At 41.4% G+C, this 25,000-nt stretch overlaps 1 protein-coding gene across 1 annotated transcript in view; it reads left to right on the plus strand.

The window, feature by feature from the left end:
• LOC120031587 (glutamate receptor ionotropic, kainate 3-like) overlaps window positions 1-22,544 on the plus strand; it is a 143,341-nt gene extending 120,797 nt beyond the window's left edge. The window contains exons 12-16 of the mRNA XM_038977396.1: window positions 1,441-1,559; window positions 11,905-12,122; window positions 14,593-14,818; window positions 17,593-17,846; window positions 18,544-22,544. Coding sequence (XP_038833324.1) covers window positions 1,441-1,559; window positions 11,905-12,122; window positions 14,593-14,818; window positions 17,593-17,846; window positions 18,544-18,738 — 1,012 coding nt within the window. The 3' untranslated portion in view covers window positions 18,739-22,544. The remainder of the gene's footprint in view (window positions 1-1,440; window positions 1,560-11,904; window positions 12,123-14,592; window positions 14,819-17,592; window positions 17,847-18,543) is intronic.
• The last annotated feature ends 2,456 nt before the right edge of the window (window positions 22,545-25,000 follow it).

The raw sequence follows: 25,000 nt of genomic DNA on the forward strand, positions 1-25,000 counted from the left end.
TATCTGTTGATAGCAACTGCTTGATAAGGTTACGGTTAGGGTTAGGTTTAGAATAAGGGTAAGGGTTAAGATTAGGGTTAGTGCTAGGGTTAGTAGATAGTCCATTTGTATTATCTCCACTCATTGGCGAACGTTCATGAAAGCCAGTAGATAGCATCTCTTCTTAAAATATGCTGCTTCTATCTGGGTTCGAAGGATCTAATCCTCTTCTTCTCCTCTCCTCTGACAGCAAAACACCCTGAATAAATCAGATCGTATTTGAAAACATTTTCAAAATTAATTTCAGGAAGGGAAAGCACTGACATTTAGCATGTTTTATCCCTCCATCTGCCTTTAAAAGTGACTGTTTCATCTACATTAAAGGATTTATGCTGTGGAGCACTTTGAGAAGATGTTACACTAAATGGCAGAGTACGTGGAACCACGGGCTTCGTAGGTTTTATACTACTACATTTTCAGCGTTGCGTGCCTCGTTCTATCACAAAATGACATTTCAATATCTGTCGTCCTGAAAGTGGTATTTTTGTGTACAGTTAGCTACCTTTGAGCACAGCGAGATATCTACAGAGATACATAAAGGTACGGCAAACTTTTTGATTTGAACAGGGTTGACAGACACCGCTATCGTCAAGGACACATAAGAGCACGTCAGCACAACTGACAAATGCTATGTCAAATGCACCGCTAACAATCAAGTTACTGAAAACAATACATGTAGACATCTTTACAGCTGGTCTTTTGTTTGTATAGTGAGTAAAAAGCCATAAGAAAAGATGTCTCCTTTTGCACCCCGTAATTTCTGCCCACAGTTGCACAGATCTTTAGGGACACTGTAGACTAACGCTTCATGGGTGGTTTTGTCAGGCGAAATTCAGGTTAAGTGCTAGGCTCAAGGACACATCAGGAGTGCTATACCCACCAGAGAGGCCTTCGATGCAGAGAACTATAATGTATTATTAAGCACAGCTTCTGTTCTGGTCTTATTAGAACCAATTTGTGATGCATTACTATGGTTCATCCCAAAAGCCACAGGATTACTGGCCAAGAGCATGAAATGAATCAAAGATAGGTATACCCATGCATAATACATGTAAACTTGGGAGCAATATATCAGATCTGTGTAAGTCCCTATATTACCCCCCATCCCCATATTACAGCATGAACACAGTTATATCATTGATTATTAAACTGTTTTGAGTCATAGTTTTCCTTTGAACTCATTTTTCTCTTTCTTTGTATAACGGGCTACATGAGTACCCATTATTTCTATATTGATATTGATGTTGGTGAGAAAGGGATTGAATTCTAATGCACATTATCTCTTTCCCCATGCCTCGTCAGGGTTAACTGAGCCCCACAGTAACAATACACTATTATGCCAAAATTGTGGTACACTGGAGCCTTTGTTCCTGATATCCGTCTCCACCCGTCTCCCTGTAGGTTCAGTCCGTACGAATGGTACGACGCCCATCCCTGCAATCCCGGATCCGAGGTGGTGGAGAACAACTTCACCCTCCTTAACAGCTTCTGGTTCGGTGTGGGCTCCCTCATGCAGCAAGGTATGGTATAGCCTAGCTTGTTCCCTCTTTCACATGTCAAAAGCAACAGTCCCCCCTCCACTCCCTTCCTCCTCTGCGCAACCACCCTCCCTCTCCCTCCCTCTCTCCACCTCTTTAACTGACAAGCTACCTCATTTCCATTTTCGAGACTGTTTTAGAAGACACTTGCCCGTCAGGAACAACTGCAGCTCAGACGTACATTACAAAAGAAAGCTGTTGTCACCTCCCTGCCTGCTCATAGAAACAGGAGTGGTGAGAGAAAGTAGGTGTCAGACACCTGTCAGAATGTGGCAGGTAGAGACAGAAAACACGGTAGCATTTGTTTCCCCCCATAACACAGCTGTTTGTGTTTTGGGATGAAAGGGTAAGTTGGAGAACGTGTCTGACAAATGCCAGCTGTCACTCCTCGCTGGCGTTGGCTATGGCCACAAGGTTGATGTTTATATTGTTGCGTTTCCCGAGTGCTTGTACCAAAGACCCATTGTCGAAATCTATGTCCGACACACAGCTCAGCTCTCGGGACAAATTACATTTTGTTAAATGCCACTTGGGCCTTTTATGATGCTGGAGTAGTGTATTGTCATTGTCCTTTATGCATAATTTCATAATATTAAAGTATGTCAATTCTCAGCATCTTTCTTATGCCCGAGCAGACAGTTAACTTTAGTCTTTCCCCAACCCCTAAAGTACCTATTTGAATTATTCCACCTTCTGTGTAAGCTTACACAAATCTGAGGAAGGTTAGGGGAAGGATATTAGAGCGACACCAAGCTAATGCAGTCGCCTCGCCCACCCTTAAAGACATTCATAAGCAAATGGAGCCCCATAAATGCTTTGACATAATGAAGTCAGCCGAGGATTAAAAAAAAGAGCTACTAATAAAATGTTTAACCTCAATGTAACAAGACAAATTAGGGAGGCTCGACGGTGGATCTCTGGCGGTAAGGAGAGCAAATGCGACAATCCATTAAGCACAAAAGCTGTACTCCTCGGCAGCTCTCCCGCGTAGCTGCATGGTATCTCTGACAATTTGCATTGTGAGTGGAGGCTAGGAGGCTAACAGTACAATATGCGAGGGAGGAGAGGAGCGAGCAAAACAGGAAGTTGGTGATTCATCTTTGAACAAGATTGATAGTCCTTTGTCATTGGAATGGTAGGTCAACCACTTGAATCTGGAACTTGAAACCTAAACCACCTGTGTTTGTAAAGAATATGTCCCTTTGAATACTGTCCTCCTCTAAGCAGGTTAATGTTGTTCCCCCAGATTACATACTATACAACAGGATATTTTACTATTTTACTAACGAGTCTATACAGTTACTTTAAAATGATTTGGACATCAAACACGGAAAATGATTTCATCTGGGATATTGACTTGCTTTGTTCTTTGGACACAAGTGCAAAAGAAAAAATGCATTTGGTGACAGTAGCAAGGTTAACAAAACCAAAAGGATATCTACCTTTGTAATTTGGGTGAACTATCCCTTTAAGATCATAGTGCTAATGTGGTCTGGAATCGCTTAGAACAATTACGTTAACATGTTACAATTACTCTTTAAACATGTTACCTTTTCCCAATCCGACTTAGTGAAAGAGAAAAAAATAAAATAACCTGCGTCATTTGCAGTTAACTAAAAAAGTAGGTCAAACATTGATTCTCTGGAAGACATACCCACACAAAATGCGTTTTTTTTATCCAGTTCCTTATAACAAACCTTTATACTATCTAATCGATTGGTCATGTAATTTATCAATGCAGAAATGACATAGTCTTCACCCTGGAGCACCATGTGCTGCCTGCGCACATTTATCTACGGACTAGTATTGAGTAATTGTGGCACCTATGTGTTCTGTAGCCAGGTGCGGAATGGCCATCTGGCATTTCAGGAAAATGCCAGATTACCTGTCTGTAGCAAAGAAGTTTGAGGGTCTGTGCTCAGGCTAAGGGGAATGGTGACCGGTGCGTGAGAGAAAAAATGACCATGGAGTACAGCAGGTGCTCACACTCAAACCGTAAAAAAGAAAAAACCAAGGAGGCCGAGAAATATACTTCATTTAATTCCATGCTGGAAAGAATACAATAAGTGCTAATGGAAAGTGCAAAAAGTGCTCTGTGTTCTGCCCTGATACAAATATGTATCCAAAGGGTGCATTTTTTTATACAAACCAGACACCTTATGCTCTGCTGCCAAACCCACCGACAGCCGCTGAGGAGGAAGCCATTTCATTGACATGTTTAAAATGCAAATGGACATGTTGGGAAGAGGAAGAACAGCCCAATAAAACAAAATCCTGCCAGCTTGTCTGTGGGAGTGAGGTGTCCTACAAAACAAGAAGAACACACAAAATGGAGAGGTGTAAAAGCACACCTTGCATGCCGTGTGAGGCTTTTCTCATGACAAACATAGTGTCTGATAGGTGTTGCAAAACGGGTGAAACATGAATATAAGTTGCTATATTGATATGCAAAATGTGTAAGTAACATAAGCTGTACAAAATATTGCATTTATAGTCATGGGGCATTGTTTTGACCTTATCTGTGTTATCTTATTCCGATAAGGAGAAGAGAGTTTCTCAACTTGGAAAACATTTTTTAGTTTATATGACATTCAGTATTTAAAAGAGATTAACAAGCTCTAACAGCCTCTGGCGTAGAGAGCGTGTTTTTATGTGATGAGGCCGCTAAGGAGAGAATGTTAAGTGCAGGTAATGATTCTCACGGGAAGAGGTGCCTCCCTGATGTTAAGTTGAAGCTTTGGTTGTGGGGAAAATAATATGGGGAGAAAGCCAGGGCATTGCATTTAAGAGTACTCAGTGCTTCTAAATCCACAGACAATATAACTCCCACAAAGGCTCTGATTGTCCTTTTTCAAACTGACGATGGAGCAAGCAGTTTCCTTTTTTTATGAGACACTTCTGTGTAATGCATTATGAATCTATCTTAAGCATGTGTGCTTTTGTCAATGCTGTTATAAGGAGCCATGAGTAGTTATGAATGCTTTTTGCAAGTCGAATATTGTACTATGGTTGATAGGGGGTACTGTGAACGCATGAATTTCACACAGGTGGATCACAGCAAATGTATGTAATATTACAAACATCAATAATTATCACAGAATCATCACAGTGAATTATTGTAATGTTTGTTTGTGTCAATGAATCCCATAAGGGACGGGTTGCCAACTGGTGCTTTGGCACAAAAATAGAATGTCCTTCATTCATTCATTCAGCATCCCTGAGCCTAATACCTTTCTCAATGAAATTGCCATTTTGCCGTAGTGTGTATTTAGAGTCACATCCCCCATCCTGTAACATACTTTAGATTGGATTTTTTTTGGTCATAGTGTTTTGCAAGGCCTTTCACATGACGTTACTACTTGAAACTATGACGTCAGCACCGAGCCATTCTAGCTGCAGCAGCACTGCAGTCACTGAGATTGTGTTGCTTTGCTGACTGGATCTGTATCATTGTCTTCTGCTCTGAAAGGACATTTATACTTCTTTGGCTTAGAAGACATGAAGTCCTTCTCCAAGGAGATGTATAAGGCATTAACAGGGTTTTATCTCCTCGGCAGCACTATATGACCAATCCGTTTTTTTGTATTTATTAGAGTGTTCTAGGTGCCGTGCACTCCAGTGACAACGGCATTTTATGGCCTGGAATCCAATTGGGCTACCAGTTCCAGTTCCTTACCAGTTTGACTGCTGAGCTGGGTGTCCTCCTATTCTTAAGTGATAGTTCTTACCTTGGAGTGTTACTGTACTGGCCTTGTTTAGCCACCGTGTAAGGCTGTCAAATCGCAAAGGACAAATCCAATCAAATTGGGTAAGGAAGGTTAAAAAGCTGACCACTTTACCTCCTCTCAGTGGGGTGGTTACTCTTCAAAATTGCCCTCATAAATCTTCTCAGTAAAGTAGTGGAGGGCACTGAACACAACCTCTGGTGGAGAGGTTGTTTTAGACGTCGACAGGGACATAAAATAAAGTAACTTTAACCGTGAGTCAAAAAGCAATTGTAAACAAGATATATGGGAATTTGTCTGACGGAGGACCTCACAATGTCATACTAAATGCTGTGGGAGGCAGTCTGGCCAACCTAAGTGTAGTAACCTGGTATATTTATGTTTACCAATAGATGGCAGTATTGACTCAAGACGGGGGTTTGCTTCCCGCTATCCGTAGCTATTTCCTATGTCTGCCTATATTACCATGATTAAGAAAGCTTCAGGAGTTTAAGCCAGGTGCATAAGATAATGTAAAATCTAAGTTACAATTAAAGACTAAACCGTACGTAAGTCTCATGAGTCGTAACTCTAAGAAGCCTTTAAGGATACTACATATTTGGCGATGAGGATAACTATGGAGAACTGCGTTGGATTTTTTTGCCACGAAGTTAACGGAGTGTTTGGAGTGCAACGCGGGAGGTGAGACTCAAGTGACCGGTGGAAGATTCTGAAGGCTTGATTCCCTGGATACGGGTAGGACAAATTATTGACTGTGTGAGGGGAGAAACAATCGAAAAAGATGGCTTTGGCAACAATAGGCTCGCTACCACCATTTGATCCTAAAAATCAGGAATGGGAGGAGTACTGTGAAATAATGGAACATTTCTTTGCTGCTAATGAAATAACTGATGCCGCTAAACAGAAATCCATACTCATAAGCGTTGTCGGTGCACAGACGTACAGCTTAATGAGAAACCTGTTGAGCCCAGAAAAACCAGGAGAAAAGTCATTCATAGATTTAGTCGAACTATTAAAAAATCACTTCAACCCCAAACCCAGTGAGATAGTACAAAGATTCAAGTTTGATTCACGCATGAGAAAACCTACCGAATCAGTGGGGGAATATGTGGCTGAGTTGAGAAAACTAGCATTGGACTGTAACTATGGGAATACATTATCGCAAATGCTACGCGATCGGCTGGTGTGTGGGATTAATGATGACAGGATACAAATAAGATTGTTATCAGAGCCTAATCTCACGTTTGAGAATGCACTCAAACTGGCCCAGGCCATGGAGTCCGCAAATAGAAATGCACTGGATTTGCAGACAAGGGGCGCAACTGCGTGCCATACAGTAAAAGAGAGCAGCGCTGAGCGCGTAGAATTTCAAAGAACAGAAAGCCGTGGTGCAGCAGCCAATAGAGACTGTTATCGTTGCCAAGGCAAACACGCAGCGTTTGACTGTAAATTCAAACACGAAAAGTGTTATGCATGTGGGATAATAGGCCACATTTGCGAGGGCGTGCCGAAATAAAAAGAAGCCATGGGCTGCAGAAAAGAGGACGGACAGAAAACCGAATACCTCCAGACGCTCTAGCTACCGATCTAATCAAGTGATAGAAAGTGAAAGTGAGTGCGCAGACGCAGAGCAAGCATTCTCAATGTACAGTGTACAGGGGGCGAATATGAAGAAGGTGGAGCCTTTCATTGTGGAAATGGGAATAAATGGATTGAAGGTACCGTTTGAACTAGACACAGGATGTAGTGTCACTCTGATGAACAGGTCCCAATTCTATAGGAAGTGGAAAACCGTTGAAGTGCCTAAACTGAGAGACACCCCCATTAAACTCAAAACGTACACAGGGGAGAAGATCACTGTGATTGGAGTTGCTGATGTTCAAGTGGAATATCATGGACAAAATAAAAATCTGCCTCTCTTAGTAGTGGAAGGTACTGGCCCCAGCTTACTAGGAAGAGGGTGGTTGGAGGAAATAAAATTGAACTGGGATGAAATCAAACATGTCACCACAGAGACATTGACACTACAGCAGGTGCTTTCAAAGCATGAGTGTGTTTTCAAAGAAGAGCTAGGGACATTAAAAGGGGTCCAAGCTACCATTCATGTTGCTGCTGATGCTACTCCCAGATTCTATAGGCCAAGATCAGTTCCATATGCCATGAAGCCTAAAGTGGATGTGGAAATTGACAGACTCTTAGCAGAGGATATAATTGTACCTGTCAAGTTTTCTGAGTGGGCAGCACCAGTTGTTCCCATACTAAAACCAGATGGTTCAATCAGATTATGCGGTGACTACAAGCTGACGGTAAATAGAGTTTCCTCTCTGGAGCAATACCCGATACCCAAAGTTGAGGATTTGCTTTCAACGTTAACCGGAGGGCAACAGTTTACAAAACTGGACATGAGTCACGCATATCAGCAAGTGCTAATGGATAAAGCTTCACAGAAGTACCTGACCATAAACACCCACAGAGGGATGTTTACCTATAAACGCTTACCTTTCGGGGTGTCTTCTGCACCAGCTATCTTCCAAAGGACTATGGAGGGAATTCTGCAGGGGATACCCAAGGTAGCAGTTTACCTCGACGACATTCTTGTCACGGGAGTCACGAAGGAGGAACATCTCAGAAACTTAGGTGAAGTTTTGAGGAGGATGGAGGACGCCGGTCTCCGGCTGAAGAGGAGCAAATGTACACTGTTAGCTGATGAAGTACAGTACCTGGGTCACAAGGTGGATGCCAAGGGGTTACACACTGTCAAAGCTAAAGTGAGGGCTGTTGTGGAAGCTCCAGCTCCGACAAACGTTACAGAGCTGAAAGCCTATCTAGGCTTACTGAACTATTACAATCGCTTCCTCCCGAACCTCTCTACCCTCTTAGCTCCTCTACATCAACTGCTAAGGAAAGATGTGGCCTGGAAATGGTCAGAAAGACAGGAAGAAGCTTTTGCAAAGTCAAAGGTGTTACTGCAATCAGCTGAAGTGCTAGTGCACTACTCAGCAGACAGAGATCTTATCTTATCGTGTGATGCCTCAGCGTATGGTGTGGGGGCGGTGCTATCCCACCGGATGGAGAATGGTGCAGAGAAACCTATCGGGTTTATGTCAAGAACGTTGTCGCCAGCGGAGAAAAAGTACTCTCAGCTGGACAAGGAAGGACTGGCTGTCATATTCGGAATACAGAGATTCCACAAGTACTTGTACGGGAGAACATTCACTATTGTGACGGATCATAAACCTCTGATCTCGCTGTTCCATGAACAAAAGCCAGTACCACAAATGGTCTCTCCAAGAGTTCAACGTTGGAATGTGTGGCTCAGGGCCTACGAGTACAGAATCATTTACAAACCAGGTAGATACCATGGGAATGCTGATGCTCTGAGTAGGCTGCCTGTTCCAGAAATCATCAGTCAGGAAGAAGAAAATGACCAGGTTTTGATGATCGACGTGTTGGATGATGCACCAGTGAACACAGCACAAATCAGGCAATGGACTTCAAAGGATGTGACGTTATCACAAGTGCATGAATTTATCCTGAAAGGATGGCCTACAGTGATAGAGCCTCAGATCATGCCTTACTACACTCGCCACTTGGCATTGAGTGTTCGAGATGGATGTGTTCTGTGGGGTTCAAGAGTAGTTATCCCACCACAAGGGCGGGGGTTGCTACTGAAGTTGTTGCATCAGTCGCATCCAGGTATGTCGAATGAAAGGCCTAGCGAGGTCATATGTCTGGTGGCCAAAGATGGACCACGATGTGGAAAATGAGGTTAGCCGGTGTGAAGATTGTCAGAGTAACAGGAAGTCACCACCCACCGCGCCATTACATCCATGGGAATGGCCAGAAAAACCATGGACACGACTACATGTGGACTACGCTGGACCTTTCCTAGGAAAAATGTTCCTTGTGCTGATTGATTCTCATTCAAAGTGGATGGATGTTTACCCCATGAACACGTCAACATCGTACGCTACGATTGAGAAGTTGAGACAAAGCTTCAGTGTTATGGGATTGCCTCAAATGTTGGTTAGTGACAATGCTACTTGTTTTACAAGCACTGAATTCACAAGTTTCATGAAACAAAATGGTATTCAGCATGTAACGTCGGCCCCTTTTCACCCATCTTCAAACGGATTAGCAGAACGTGCAGTTCAGACCTTGAAGGAGGGGATGAGGAAGATGCAAGGGCCCAGCATTGAAACAAAGGTGTCAAGATTCTTGTTTAGCTACAGGATTACTCCTCAAGCTACGACTGGGTTGTCACCTGCAGAAATGTTGATGTCAAGGAGGTTAAGGTCAACCTTGGATCTCATCAGACCAGACCTGAAAATGAAAATACAACAAAAGCAATGGAATCAAAAATGGAATCATGATACCCGAGCCAAACTCAGAAGTTTCTCAACTGGAGATGATGTCTATACAAGAAACTATGGGTTTGGTCCTAAATGGATTCCAGCTACCATTGAGGATTGCTCAGGACCAGTATTTTATACTGTGATCATCGGAAGTGGACAAAGACTAAGGAGGCACGTGGATCAGATCCGAGCTCGAATTCCAGTTCCATCCGGAGATCTGGATCAATTCTTAAATGAGCAGGACAGGACATTGGAACGTTCCCCAGAGTTGCAGTTGGACAAACCACCTGAGACCAACAATGCTCAACTTCCTGAGACCACCAGTCCGGACGACCTCCTCCTGTGAAGTCTCCACAAAAGGACTTTGTTTCACCATCAAGGGGTGAAGATCTGGTGGCACCAGCTACACCACCTCTGAGACGCTCTATTAGAGAGAGACGTCCGCCAGACTTTTTCAGATCCTAAAGGAGATCATTTTTGAAAAAATGTAAATAAGAATATAGCATAGCTCAGAAAGGAATTAAATTGGGTTATTAGCTTTAAAGGGGGGGAATGTAGTAACCTGGTATATTTATGTTTACCAATAGATGGCAGTATTGACTCAAGACGGGGGTTTGCTTCCCGCTATCCGTAGCTATTTCCTATGTCTGCCTATATTACCATGATTAAGAAAGCTTCAGGAGTTTAAGCCAGGTGCATAAGATAATGTAAAATCTAAGTTACAATTAAAGACTAAACCGTACGTAAGTCTCATGAGTCGTAACTCTAAGAAGCCTTTAAGGATACTACACTAAGTAATTGAACATTTATGTCCTGAGACTGATAAGCCATTTTCAACCTGTCAAATGTAAGTTGTCACAAATGGATGTATGTTATGCATGCATTCTTTGTGAGACACTGCTCTACACAATTAAAAATCATGCAAAGAAGAATACAAAACAGACACATTGTAATCTCAAAATGCATTCAACAGCCCTAATAAAAGAAAGCATATAGAACATATGGCTGTGGCAAAGGAGGTGGAACATTTCACAGGCAGAGAAAGAGCAGAATCACATTTAGATGTGACCTCTTTGTCTTGGTGACATTATTTTAATTGGACGCAGGCCTAGTGTCAGGTTTCTTTATGAAACCCCACAGCGAAAAAGCAAACACGTGTCACTTTATTATTTCAAAAACACCAGAATAGATTTCTGTCTGTTAAGCTTGGTGGTATCAGAGGCTGCGTTCCAGGCTGACTACATTGCAGATGCATGCCAGATCTCCAGCCCAAACCACCCACTCCATTACTGCTTTGATCTCCTCCAGTCATTTCGGAGATACCGGTCAATTAAGTGTCGCATTGCGCCCCTCTGGAGGAGTTTCATCCCGGGGGTTATCACTATAATGAACAATTATATGTAGCTTCCCTCGATGGGCAGGTGGGGGGGGGTTGCATTCATGTGTGAGCTGTGCTCGGATTTTCCTCTTGTGGAACAATAAACCTGATTCTGACCTGAGTATGATATCTCACAATGCATGTATAGGTGTTTAAAATTGCAACTAACCTCATCATATGATATAGCAATCAGATACCTGACTCTGCAGTCGATAACTTGCACACAACCATTGAATGGTGCATGAAACACAACTGGAATATTGTCAGCTTGGAACATGACCATTATCTTAAAATGAACTCTCAACCCAGACTAGGGGTTTGTGTTGATCCAGGAATCCTACTGTATCTGGCATTAGAGTTTGGGATCGCCCCCCAAAAAATTGTGCTGATCCGCTTCCTTCATAATCAGCCAATTGTGGTCAAATTAAAGTATAATCCATTTTCCAAACTTAGGAAGGCTGCCAGGTACCTAGATATGCCCCTTTAGTTGTTTTCCATCTGAGACTTTGAGTAAGACCAAGAGTGTGTGTGTTCCATTAATCACCTTTATGTGAAAAAGCAACCATATAACCATTGTGTTTGTTATATTCTGTAACAGTTGTATTTAAAGAAGATGTATATGTGATGTCAAACATCTCCATTATAAAAGCTACGCTAAACTTTGGCCTCTGGGGGTACTCTTGAGTCAAAACGGGTCTCCTAAATGGCCAGAAATATTGTCTAGAAATGACCTAATATATCATGGAATATGTATATGAACCATACAGCCAAAATTCAAGCCAAAATGTGAGCTAAACAATTAGCGACTGAATACCTATAGTGTATCTGTATGTTGACTTTTGTTCCCCCTCACCCTGTCTGCCATCCAGGCTCTGAGCTGATGCCCAAAGCCCTGTCCACCAGGATCATCGGAGGCATCTGGTGGTTCTTCACCCTCATCATCATCTCCTCCTACACGGCCAACCTGGCCGCCTTCCTCACCGTGGAGCGCATGGAGTCGCCCGTGGACTCTGCCGACGACATCGCCAAGCAGACAAAGATTGAGTATGGCGTGGTCAAAGACGGTGCCACCATGTCTTTCTTCAAGGTATGTGTCTTAGAAGACGGGGTCTGTCTTTGCTTTGGTTTTGAGTTGTGCTTTGTTACATGTTGATTTCATTACTCAACAATCTGCCAGGAACCTTATCTGAAAAGAACATAATTAAATCTCTTCATTTCAATTCCCCAGTCATTTTAAGCAGTTTGAATGCAGCCCCATTGATTGAAGCACGCTGAGTACACGCAGTTATATTGTCATAAAACGTGTTTATGAAGAACTGAGACAAGATGCTGGATCAGTACTTTTCTTATATACAGTACGGTTCTCAATAAAATAAAATAATATTCCAGAAAATATATATATATATTTTTTCCAGTTAGATCTTAATTCCCGCTGCAAAAGCAAGTTCTCCACTTCTCCACGCTGTTTGATGTGATCCTCCATAATGATTTTTTTTATTTCAAAGTTTCAGCTTTTGCCCTGCAGGGTTCTCAGCTTTATTTTATTATTTTGAGTTTCGCCTCAGATGCTGAATAACATGTAAGGGTTTGCTGTTTTTGTGTGTAAGAAATGGAAAATATCGGACACAGTGCTATGGAAAATGTTTTATGGACAAGGGAAGGTCCATATGTTTATGGACAAGGGAAGGTCCATAGCAACGATAACAGATCATTTTACCCAGGGTGATTGTCCCAGTTTTACACTTTCAAATATTCTCTGTTGAATAGTTCATAAATACTCGATGTAATATGTGTGCCTCTGCTAAAAAGTGTGTCTGCAGTTTCCCCTGCCCTGACAATATAATTGAAGATGTATTTTTAGTTGACTTCTCTCTTCTCTCATTTGCTATTTCCGTCATCCCTATTTCCTTTATATTGGTTTATTCATATTACATTAAATTAATATTATACTTATATTATATTTATTGGCACTTTAGGATTTTGAAAAGTGTGTTACAAATATTTGTATTAATATTCATAATTTATCTATTTCTACTCTCTGTTAGCAATATGTCTCAGCTGCTCTATGACCCGATCAGAATATCCACCAATAGAATTTTCACCCACATAAAGATTCCCAGTGACCACCAAAAAATCCACTAGGAGAGAAAGAGAACATTAGTAACCATTCTATTCCATAAGGCTTGATTAACATGGAGTTCAATGAGGGATTAGGCATGGTCCATGGAGTAACTAGAATTTGTGATTATACCAAATTAGAGTCATCAGTTGCCTAACCATTGGAACTACTGGCTATGGTATAAACCAGGGGTGGCCAACTCTCTTCCTGGGGAGCTACTGAGTGTTCAGGCTTTTGCTCCAGCCCCTACTGAAACACACCGTATCCTACTAATCATCTCCTCCTTAGGGCCTTCAGTACCTAATGGCTGCCTGTCTACCCTGAGCTATACACATCTATTTGAACCTTCTCTAAATCAAAGATTATTGACAATTAGTCAAGAACTTGCTGTAAGTTCTCGGAACAGTAAAAAGTGGATTTTACTCCTTAAGCGTGTTTACTTTGATTAGTGACATATATGATTGCAGTGTTATTAGTCAGAGGAGACACAGGTGTCTATAATTACCTCATCAGTTGCAGAGCTCAAGTGCCCTCGGTTCCTTCTCGTTATCACTGGGAGGGCTAACGAGCTCGACTGAAGCAGATGAGGGAGCTGATAAATACTGAAGAGGTCGGGGAGTAGCTGTAGATATGTCAAATCACACTGCATGGAAGGGCACTGTAGGGCAAAGTAAATCTTTGCACTGTAATCTCTGGCAGCGCTATGCTGTCTTGACAATCAGATGTACTGTATGTGTGTCACCTGCACGTCTAAATAAATGTATTCACATTTTAACCGTCAATGCAGGAAGTAAGTAACTAAAGAGCTTTAACATCCTTCATATTTTCAAATGACTATGGTGATGAGTCAGTAATTATCTCAAATTAGGTATGGAATAACATTTGACCCCTTGTCAAATAGCATGAAATATCACATAGACAAACGCAAGGCTAATAGAGAGGAACTCAATTAATCCAGCCTTTTCCCCTATTTCCTGTGGATGAAAATAGATGACATTACCTCCCCTTACTAAATTATTATATCCAGTGGCACACGTCACTTTTTATATTAACAAATAAACAATAGATGTATGAAAGTATATGTGTCAAAGTAGATATCGGACTTGAAAGCAGTGAACGTTAAAGTGGCATTGCACAGTTTATTCATTTTCTTGGAGCTCAAGGCTCCAATACATTCCTTTATTTGTACAATTATATACTTCTCGAAATGGAGAACTGTGGGAAAAAGATAATAACAGCATGATAGGTGCTCAAGATTGCCAGAGTATTTTCAACACCAATACAAAGATGAGAGGGCTATAGTGTAATGGGATCAACACAGTGTAGAAAACATGTTCATTTAAAAAAAGAACTGTGTAGACTCAATGCCCCTTTGACCAGGTGTAATGCACAATCTGAGATTCAACATTGATTGTACTTTCAATTCTTCCTCTTACAGAAATCAAAGGTTTCTACTTTTGAGAAGATGTGGGCCTTTATGAGTAGTAAACAGAGTACGTCGCTGGTCAAGTCCATTGAGGACGGCATCCAGAGGGTTCTGAAGTCTGACTATGCCTTGCTCATGGAGTCCACCACAATCGATTACATTACCCAGCGGAACTGCAACCTCACCCAGGTTGGAGGCGTCATTGACAGCAAAGGCTATGGAATAGGCACTCCCATGGGTAAGATGGAACAACATCTGTACCTTAATAGATATAATAGCTTCTTGATGGTATGAATACTCTCCAGCTCTCCATAACTCCTGCAACAAGCACCATCCCCCACTGATACACTGGTAGGAGGTGGTCCTTCAAGCTGGACAGAAACAAATAACACATTAATCCTATATTTGTGCTTTCGATGCAGAGCATTTCGATTAACTACTACTGTGCTACTATTGTATTTTACTCTTGGTATTTCTGTCATTTTTGGACTATGTGTGTATTGTTCAATTATTGCTAAATATTTCTAGATATTTGAGGCGGCCGGTACATGGTGGTTAGAACGTTGGGCCAGTAACCGAAAGGTTGCTGGGTTGAATCCCCAAGCTGACAAGGTAAAAATCTGCCATTCGGCCCCTGAACAAGGCAGTTAACCCACTGTTCACCGGTAGGCCTTCATTGTAAATAAGAATTTGTTCTTAACTGACTTGCTTAGTTAAATAAATAAAAAATATATATTGCTGCACTGCTGAAGCTAGAAACATAAGCATTTCGATGCACCTGCGAAAACATCTGCAAAACTGTGTGCACGACCAATAAACTTTGAATTGATTTACAGTACCAGTCAAAGTTTGGACACACCTACTCATTCCAGAGTTTTTCTTTATTTTTACTATTTTCTACATTGTAGAATAATAGTGAAGACATCAAAACTATAAGATAGGAAAACTATAAGATAACACAAATCATGTAGTAACCAAAACATTGTTAAACAAATCTAAATATATTTTAGATTCTTCAAAGTAACCACCCTTTGCCTTGATGACAGCTTTGCACACTCTTGGCATTATCTCAACCAGCTTCATGAGGTAGTCACCTGGAATGCATTTCAATTAACAGTTGTGCCTTAAGTTAATTTGTGGAATTTCTTTCCTTGTTAATGCGTTTGAGTCAATCAGTTGTGTTGTGACAATGTGGGTTTGGTATACAGAAGACAGCCCTATTTGGTAAAAGACCAAGTCCATATTATGGCAAGAACAGCTCAAATAAGCTAAGAGAAATGACAGTCCATCATTACTTTAAGACATGAAGGTCAGTCAATACGGAACATTTCAAGAACTTTGAAAGTTTCTTCAAGTGTAGTTGCAAGAACCATAAAGAGCTATGATGAAACTAGCTCTCATGAGGACCGCCACAGGAATGGAAGACCCAGAGTTACCTCTGCTACAGTGGATAAGTTCATTAGAGTTACCAGCCTCAGAGATTCCAGCCCAAATAAATGCTTCACATTAACAAGTTTTAATATTTTGTATTTTTTATTTCACCTTTATTTAACCAGGTAGGCCAGTTGAGAACAAGTTCTCATTTACAACTGCGACCTGGCCAAGATAAAGCAAAGCAGTGCGACAAAAACAACAACAACAGAGATACACATAAACAAACGTACAGTCAGTAACACGAAAGAAAAGAAAAATCAAAAAATCTATGTACAGTGTGTGCAAGTGTAGAAGAGTAGGGAGGTAGGCAATAAATAGGCCATAGAGGCCAAAATAATTACAATTTAGCATTAATACTGGAGTGATAGATGTGCAGATGATGATGTGCAAGTAGAGATGGGTGCAAAAGAGCAAGAGGGTAAGTAATAATATGGGGTGAGGTAGTCGGGTGTGCTATTTACAGATGGGCTGTGTTTTACTTAGTTTTACTAGCATTTAAAAGCAGTTGGAGGCCACGGAAGGAGTGTTGAATGGAGTTGAAGCTCGTTTGGAGGTTTGTTAACACAGTGTCCAAAGAAGGGCCAGATGTATACAGAGTAACAGACACATCTCAACATCAACTGTTCATAGGAGACTGAGTGAATCAGGCCTTCATGGTCGAATTGCTTCAAAGAAACCACTACTAAAGGACACCAATAAGAAGAATAGACTTGCTCGGGGCAAGAAACACACGCAATGGACATTAGACCGGTGGAAATCTGTTTTTTTGGTCTGATGAGTCCAAATTCGAGATTTTTGGTTCCAACCACCGTGTCTTTGTGAGACGCAGAGTAGGTGAATGGATGATCTCCGCATGTGTGGTAACCACCGTGAAGCATGGAGGAGGAGGTGTGATGGTGTGGGGCTGCTTTGCTGGTGACACTGTCTGTGATTTATTTAGAATTCAAGGCACACTTAACCAGCATGGCTACCACAGCATTCTGCAGCGAAACGCCATCCCATCTGGTTTGCGCTCAGAGGTCTATCATTTATTTTTCAACAGGACAATGACCCAAAACACACCTCCAGTCTGAGTAAGGGCTGGCCTCCACAATCACCTGACCTCAACCCATTTGAGATGGTTTGGGATGAGTTGGACCATGGAGTGAAGGAAAAACAGTCAACAAGTGCTCAACATATGTGGGAACACCTTCAAGACTGTTGGAAAAGCATTCCAGGTGAAACTGGTTGAGAGAATGCCAAGGGTGTGCAAAGCTGTCATCAAGGCAAAGGGTGGCTACTTTGAAGAATCTAAAATCTAAAATACATTTTGATTTTGGTTACTACATGATTCCATATGTGTTATTTCATAGTTTTAATGTCTTCAGTATTTTTGTACAATGTAGAAAATAGAAAAACCCTTGAATGTGTAGGTGTGTCCAAACTTTTGTCTGGTACTGTATATTAATATGCAATGACAACATATACATTTGAGCCATATGTGGTGAAAACACCCCTGTGGCCTCATCAATGAGATCCAGCTAGTGGTTTATCTTATCTTTCAACCAGTCTAAAGCAGACCTGTTGCTTGCCTTACAGGCTCTCCATACCGGGACAAAGTGACCATCGCCATCCTGAGCATCCTGGAAGATGGCCGTCTGCACATGCTCAAGGAGAAGTGGTGGAGCGGCAGCAGCTGTCTGGACGAAGAGCGCCGTGAGAAAGCCGGCCCCATGGGCATTCAGAACCTGGGAGGGATCTTTATAGTGCTGGCGTCTGGCCTGGTTCTCTCCGTCTTTGTGGCTATAGCCGAATTCATATACAAGCTAAGGAAGACGGCGAAACGTGAGCAGGTAGATATTATCCCCATGAATCTGATTCAAGATTGTTGATCAGTAATTTATGTACTTGATGTGATTATTTTATTAATGACATTGTTTGCATGACGTAGAGTATATATTGGTTAATTTTAGATCCTTCACTTGCCTAACTGTGCTTATTTCTAACAATATGAACACAACCTTAAAATCCAAGCTGTACTCTGTCCATTTCAGTTCCCTTTATTAAAGGGATTTGCGTTCCCTCAAATAATCCCTGTGCTATTTGGCCATAAAATAGAACATTTATTTAATTTTAACAGGCATAATTGCAAATTGGAGCATGCCGAATTAATCCGTTATTAGTCATTGCAGATGTCAGAATACCATTAATCTCAACAGTTGTAAATCGCAGATTGGAGTTATGCAACTAAGTGGGTTGTGTCAAGCATGCTTGTATAGGTAATGGGGTAAGAATACGGCTCTGTGTTCAATCTATCTGACAGAGCAGGAACAGTGCACATTGTGTGGGTTGCATGTGGTGGGGGTTGCAGTTTGACATGGCTGTCAGCGATGGGAGAGGAACAACATGCATGAATGTGCTATGGCTAATGTGTTTTGCACTCTTGATTTTGTTGACACTCTATGCTGTCAGAACCATTTAAAGCTAAGGCATTTACCCCCCATCCCTTTCCCCCCCTTCTCTCCCCTCATCCTCGCCCTTTTTGCCCAGAGGTCTTTCTGCAGTGCCATGGTGGACGAGATCAGACAGTCGTTCACCTGCGGGACGCGTGTGAAACACAAGCCCCACCACCAGGTCCCGGTCAAGACGGATGCAGTGATCAACATGCACACGTTCAACGACCGACGACTCCCGGGAAAGGACAACTTGAGCTGCAACACTGGGATGACCCCCGTGTTCCCGTGACAGTTTGCGCCTCCCAGAGAAAGAGCCTCCTGAGCAATGTGGAGGGCGTGATTGGTCCCGAAACCTGGGACAATGGAATCGAGGGGATCACCAGATTCACCATCAACCACAGCGACATAGGGACACTAACGAAACATGGAACACTATCTAAACATGGTACTATCAAAATGGCAGCATCGGCGACACAGGTATGACAACGTTCACCCATGTATTCCAAAAGAGACAGAAAAAGATAGAGAGTGAGGTGGAGGAGAAGAAGCATCTCCAAATAATCTGTATTCAAGTCCGATGTTTACGTACGTAACACAAAAAATACACTCACCAAGGAATCACAAGATATCCAAGGAATCCTTGATTGACAACAAAGATTCAACCTTTTTATTGGACATATGGCATAAAGACAGAGTTGGCTTCGTTGAGCATGGCAATAAAAGAACTACAGACAGACATGGGAAATGGGGTTTTGATGGGAGATCAGTTATGTCACACATAGCACATCACGATCATTCAAAGTTAAAGTTCTGACCGATTCTTTTTTATCTTGTCTGGAGGTCCTTTGGCAGCAGAAAATGATGTTACCTCAAACCTTGTACAGACATAACATTGGGTTCTTGATTTGCTCTCTTTGAGTCACCGTCTATTTTGTGGGAGGCGTTTTTAAACGCCTGGCTTGGACCATCGGTCTTCTATAATTCCAATAAACACGTCCTTAGTACATGCAGATGACAGCAATGGAATCCCAACAGTGAGCAAATCCCATAGTAAGAGAGAGAGCATTGGTCACTCAGTGAACTAGGTTTGCAGATGATCTTTAATTGACGAAAAATTACTGTTCAAAGAGAGAGAGATATCACTGAAGCTATCCCGAGATTTTAATGGGGAGACGTTGATTTATTGTTAATGAATAACGTTTCCACATATGGTGCCATTTTGTTATTGTGACTAAACACAAAGTAGGGCCCTATTTGTTTTGTGCTTCACCACATTATTTTCAGACATATGTTTTGTGGACGTTAAGATAATTTAGTATGTGAAAAAAATTAAGAACAATGAACTAGCCAACTGGCAAAGATATGCCCGTAAAATAAAACTAAACATTGGATGTATTTGTAAATTAGACTATGTTCAAAAAGAATATCCATGGCCTTTTTCCTCTTTACAACACCGGGTCATGTGTTTCTATCAGATATAATGACTTTTTTGGGGGTATCTTATTAATCAAACAAACAAATATACATTACCCATGGGATAATGAACGAGGAGTGATTTGCTTCAACGTATTCATGTACCAAAATGCAAGTACATAACTTGAAGTGTTTACTCTTATTTGGCTCCCAATGATAAACGACATGAACCCCCGTATACTTGTTGCACTACTAGTCTATATTGTCCTCTAAAATAACTACCTGGCCTCATTACTTTTTTCGACATTTACACGTTGAACAACTGTGCGATTTAGGGGTATAAACTGAATTGACTTACTCATAAAAGCATAACATATTTATGGTTATGTTAAACCCAATCATACCATTCATGTTTGAAGGGTTATGGTTAGGGTTATAGTCAGCTAGCTAGTTAGATGGTTATGGTTAGATGGCTAGTTAGATGGTTATCTCTAGTTGGTTATCTCTGCCCATGTCCACTTAATAAACATTTCAGAGAAATGTGTCTACATTGGCTTTTAGTTGTCTTAAAAAAAATCAATGGCAATATAGCATTTTCAGAGGGCAATTAGCCATCTGTTTCCATTTTGTCAAAGTGTCTCTACAATAAGGCCCCTCAGAAATAGCCATGTTATAATCGCACAACGTCCATTGAATTGCTTTTGCTGCTTGCGATGAATTACCATCTAACCCTTCTGACTGCTAAACAGACACTCTAATCTAAAAATATCAGTGATATGAAAGAAATGCGGAGAGCACAGAACAGATGTACAGACTTCATAGTCACTGTTTTTAGCTGTTTGGTTTTAGTTCTGTAATTGCAGGTGACTGTAAATGACTTGGTTTAGTAGTGTGTTGGGCGGAGGACAATGGACAAGGGACCGTATGCGTAAGAAACAAATGCTGTCATCATACTCTTCCTTCTATGTGTGTTTACTTTGTGGCCACGGCAACAGTGAATGTCCTTGGGACTCGCACATTATTTAGCTTATTCATATTGCAGGGCCGATCTAAAAGCTTTGTGGCAGCGTTACCAAACGCTACGCTACCGTTACGGAAATGAGATAGGCTAGCTCTGAGTGGCTGACAAGACCCTTTGGTTTTGCATATGATTTTCATACTGTGCACTAGAGATAGATATCATTAAATTAGTCAATATCCCGAACCAATGTCATGCTCAGATGATGAGATGAACAAACAGACGGAAGATCTGAAGTTTGGTTTTCTGTGTTTATGTCGTCTGTAACGCCTATAAACTGTATATCTGCAATGAGTATTGAGCTGTAGGATGCTAGGAGTCTATATGTGAGCTGCCGGAATAGGGAGCTGAAGAGACAGCATACCTCTGTGAGGTTTACAATATTGATAAAAAAGACAAACTATCTTGGGTTCCTTTTTTTCAACATTAACAATGTAAAGATTCAAGGAAACTTAAATCTGTGTGACTTATTATTGGTTTGGTAGAAACTCATTGTATAAATGTTAATCAACCTCCATCTGCAAAGTAGAGTATATGTAGATAAGATGAACAGGAGAAAATGTATTTTGCTAAATTTTTACAGGTAAATACATACATTTTTGTTCTCAGCCAAACACAATTTCTTAATTTAAATTTGGTTTCATATGCCACGTTAACCTGTACCCCACTCCCACTTCCCCATCCTCCATATTAATTTATACGATTGGAATGGATTATAATATATTATATTGGATTATGATCATCAAGAGTAGAATATTATATGTAAATCTTATTTTATCACACCTAATATATTGATATGAGGTGTATGTGACGTTGTGATATTGAATTCCCCAAAACTGTAGCGGAAACTCATTTAGAATAGATTTTGTATGATCTCGCTTTTCTTCTCTTTTGAAACCCATGATGCAGTTGGGCAAAGACTGGTTGTTACACTACAGGTTGGACTGGCTTCCAGTTGAATTGCCCTTTGACTGCAAACACAAGTTACTTTATTGCTTATTTTTTTGTCAATCCACATACTCGCCGAAATAATTGTGGTGAAAATGGACATCCATGATCCATTTGAATACAATTATTTGAATTTACTACAAAGATTTTAGGTCAGTTAATTCAGTCCTAGTTCAGTTAATTCAGTCCCAGTTATAAAGCATACTGTCTTTTTTATACCAAAATGTGAATCCAGTTATTTTACAACATTTTATGAAATCTAAGATAAAAATAATGGAAAAAATAAAATGACACATAATATGTGCAGTATGTGGTATGAGTTACACTTTAGTAAGCAATCGAACAGTCACAGCGCTAGGTATTTATTTATGTTTTGTTTTGAGTTGAGCTGAATTGTCTGCTTCTATCGTTTGACAGGAAACCTTTCAAACAATAGGGTTAACATGTTGGTGCCGACCAGGGTTTTCTTTGTGGACATGCAGAATTTCTATGAATATAGTTTTTTGTAACGTTTTGTAACATTTTCTGTTTACCTAATAACTGTATGTGTTAAGAGAAGACTATTATTAGAATAACCAAGTCAAACATGGGGAACCATAAAATCATAGAGAAGCTTTTGCGTTATTTTCTTTTTAACACACTGTGAATAATTCAATTGTACAGTTTGCTGTATGGGTTATATGATTTTAAAGTTTTAAATAAAAAATGTAAAACTATATTACTCTTGTTTGAGTCCTATTATTCATAGACACTGTGTCAGTTGATAGAGATGAGATTCATACAACTAAACCTGAGAATACGTTGTTGCTATGCAATGCTATACATTGTAGTCTACCCAACATATTCTCAGGTTAAAATCTCCAGCTGTCTCTCTGATTGGTCGACTACAATGTATTGCAACAATGTACAGCACAGATTGAATGCAGGTCTGAACATCTACTCTGGAATTCTATGTATTAACAGGTTGTTTTGCACTACTAGTGGAGCGGTACATTATATTCTCAGGTTGTTTCACATTTGTATTCTTCTCGGTATGGAAAGGTAAACTTTTCACACTGCAGTGTATCCAAACTCTCTCTGCAGAGCTGGCTCAAGGAGAACTTTGTTTCCATTTGCCGTATGGATCCATTCACTCTGGGTGGAATATCCCTTTGAAGTCATGCTTTCCCTGAGCTTGCTGATACCGAACCACTGAAGTATAAGTGCACAGTGACATGAAAGACACGAGGGCGCCACAGAGAAACTTGTGCATTTTTAAACCTGCTATTTACAAGATTACCATTGTGACTCGCTAAGACATGCATATCAAGCAGGGAGAGTGGAGAGAGTAGTGCATGTTGGAGTCGTAAGTGACTGAGCTGTCTAATGTGGGGGGCACTTCTGCTATGCGAAAAGATGGATAGAGGCCTTCTGAGGAGAGTTCATCTGCAGTGACCGCATCTGAGACTCCAGGGGTAATTACTGATACACACTGAGCGACCATTTGTCTATTTCATGACTATTACTCAATGGCAAACATCCATACATGAGAGCATCGAAGCCTTCTTAGAAATGGTCTCTTCTGCTATTGTCTGTTACTGTGACATTTAATGAGGAAGAGCAAGCAGAGATACATTCTAATATAACAGTCTTTGTCTAGGCCTTGATAGAGATTGCCAACCATCATCCCTTATACTATCCCAGTAATCATCATCATCATCGTTTGTCTGCAGAACAGTTGTATAACCGACATAACAAGTGACAGAATAAGTGACAGAATGCAATATTTCAAGAAAGGAAGCACATAATACATAGTCCGTCCATTGAATCATGGCCCAAGACACACTACAGTACATCACCAAAAGTATGTGGACACCTGCTCGTTGAACATCTCCATCCAAAATCATGGGCATTAATATGGAGTTGGTCCCCCTTTGCTGCTGTAACAGCCTCCATTATTCTTGGAAGGCTTTCCTATAAAAATTGGAACATTGCTGCTGGGACTTGCTTCCATTCAGCAACAAGAGCCATTAGTGCGGTCAGGCACTGATGTTGGGTGATTAGGCCTGGCTCGCAGTCGGCCATCCAATTATTCCTGAAAGTGTTCAATGGGGTTGAGGTCAGGGCACTGTGCAGGCCGGTCAAGCTCTTCCACACTGATCTCGACAAACCATTTCTGTATGGACCTCACTTTTTGCACGAAGGCATTGTCATGCTGAAAAAGCAAAGGTTCTTCTTCCAACTGTGGCAACAAAGTTGGAAGCACAGAATCGTCTAGAATGTCATTGTACGCTATAGCGTTAAGATTCCCCTTCACTGGAATGAAGGGACCTAGCCCGAAACATGAAAAACAGCCCCTGACCATTATTCCCCCTCCACCAAACTTTAAAGTTGGCACTATGCATTGGGGCAGGTAGCGTTCTCCTGGCATCCGCCAAACCCAGATTCGTGCGTCTGACTGCCAGATGGGGAATTATGATTCATCACTCCAGAGAATGCATTTCCACTGCTCCAGAGTCCAATGGCAGCGAGCTTTACACCACTCCAGCCAACGCTTGGCATTGCGCATGGTGAACTTAGGCTTGTGTGCGGCTGCTCGGCCATGAAAACATATTTCATGAAGCTCCCGACGAACAGTTCTTGTGCTGACGTTGCTTCCAGAGGCAGTTTGGAACTAGTGAGTGTTGCAACCGAGGACAGATGATTTTTACACACTTCAGCACTTGGCGGTCCCGTTCTGTGAGATTGTGTGGCCTACCACTTTGCGGCTGAGCCGTTGTTGCTCCTAGACATTTCCACTTCACAATAACAGCACTTGCAGTTGACCGAGGCAGCTCTAGCAGGGCAGAAATTTGATGACATGACGTGTTGGAAAGGTGGCATCTTTTGACGGTTTTCTATGGAGATTGCATGGCTGTGTGCTCAATCTTATACACCTTACAGCAACGGGTGTGGCTGAAATAGCCGAATCCACTAATTTGATGGGGTTTCCACATACTTTTGTATATATAGTGTATCTCAAAACAATTATCAATAGTCCACAGACTGAAAACATCTGACTGGTGTGTGTCTGTGTGTGCGTGTGTGCTCGCATCTGATCACAGAGCGAGCCGGCAGACAGACAGAACTGCGACAGAGAGAGATTAACCTTGCTGCCGCGGAGATGCCAGACGTCGGTGTTAAAGGAAGCAGG

Source organism: Salvelinus namaycush, chromosome 37, assembly GCF_016432855.1.
Source record: "Salvelinus namaycush isolate Seneca chromosome 37, SaNama_1.0, whole genome shotgun sequence".
NCBI classification, from domain to species: domain Eukaryota; kingdom Metazoa; phylum Chordata; class Actinopteri; order Salmoniformes; family Salmonidae; genus Salvelinus; species Salvelinus namaycush.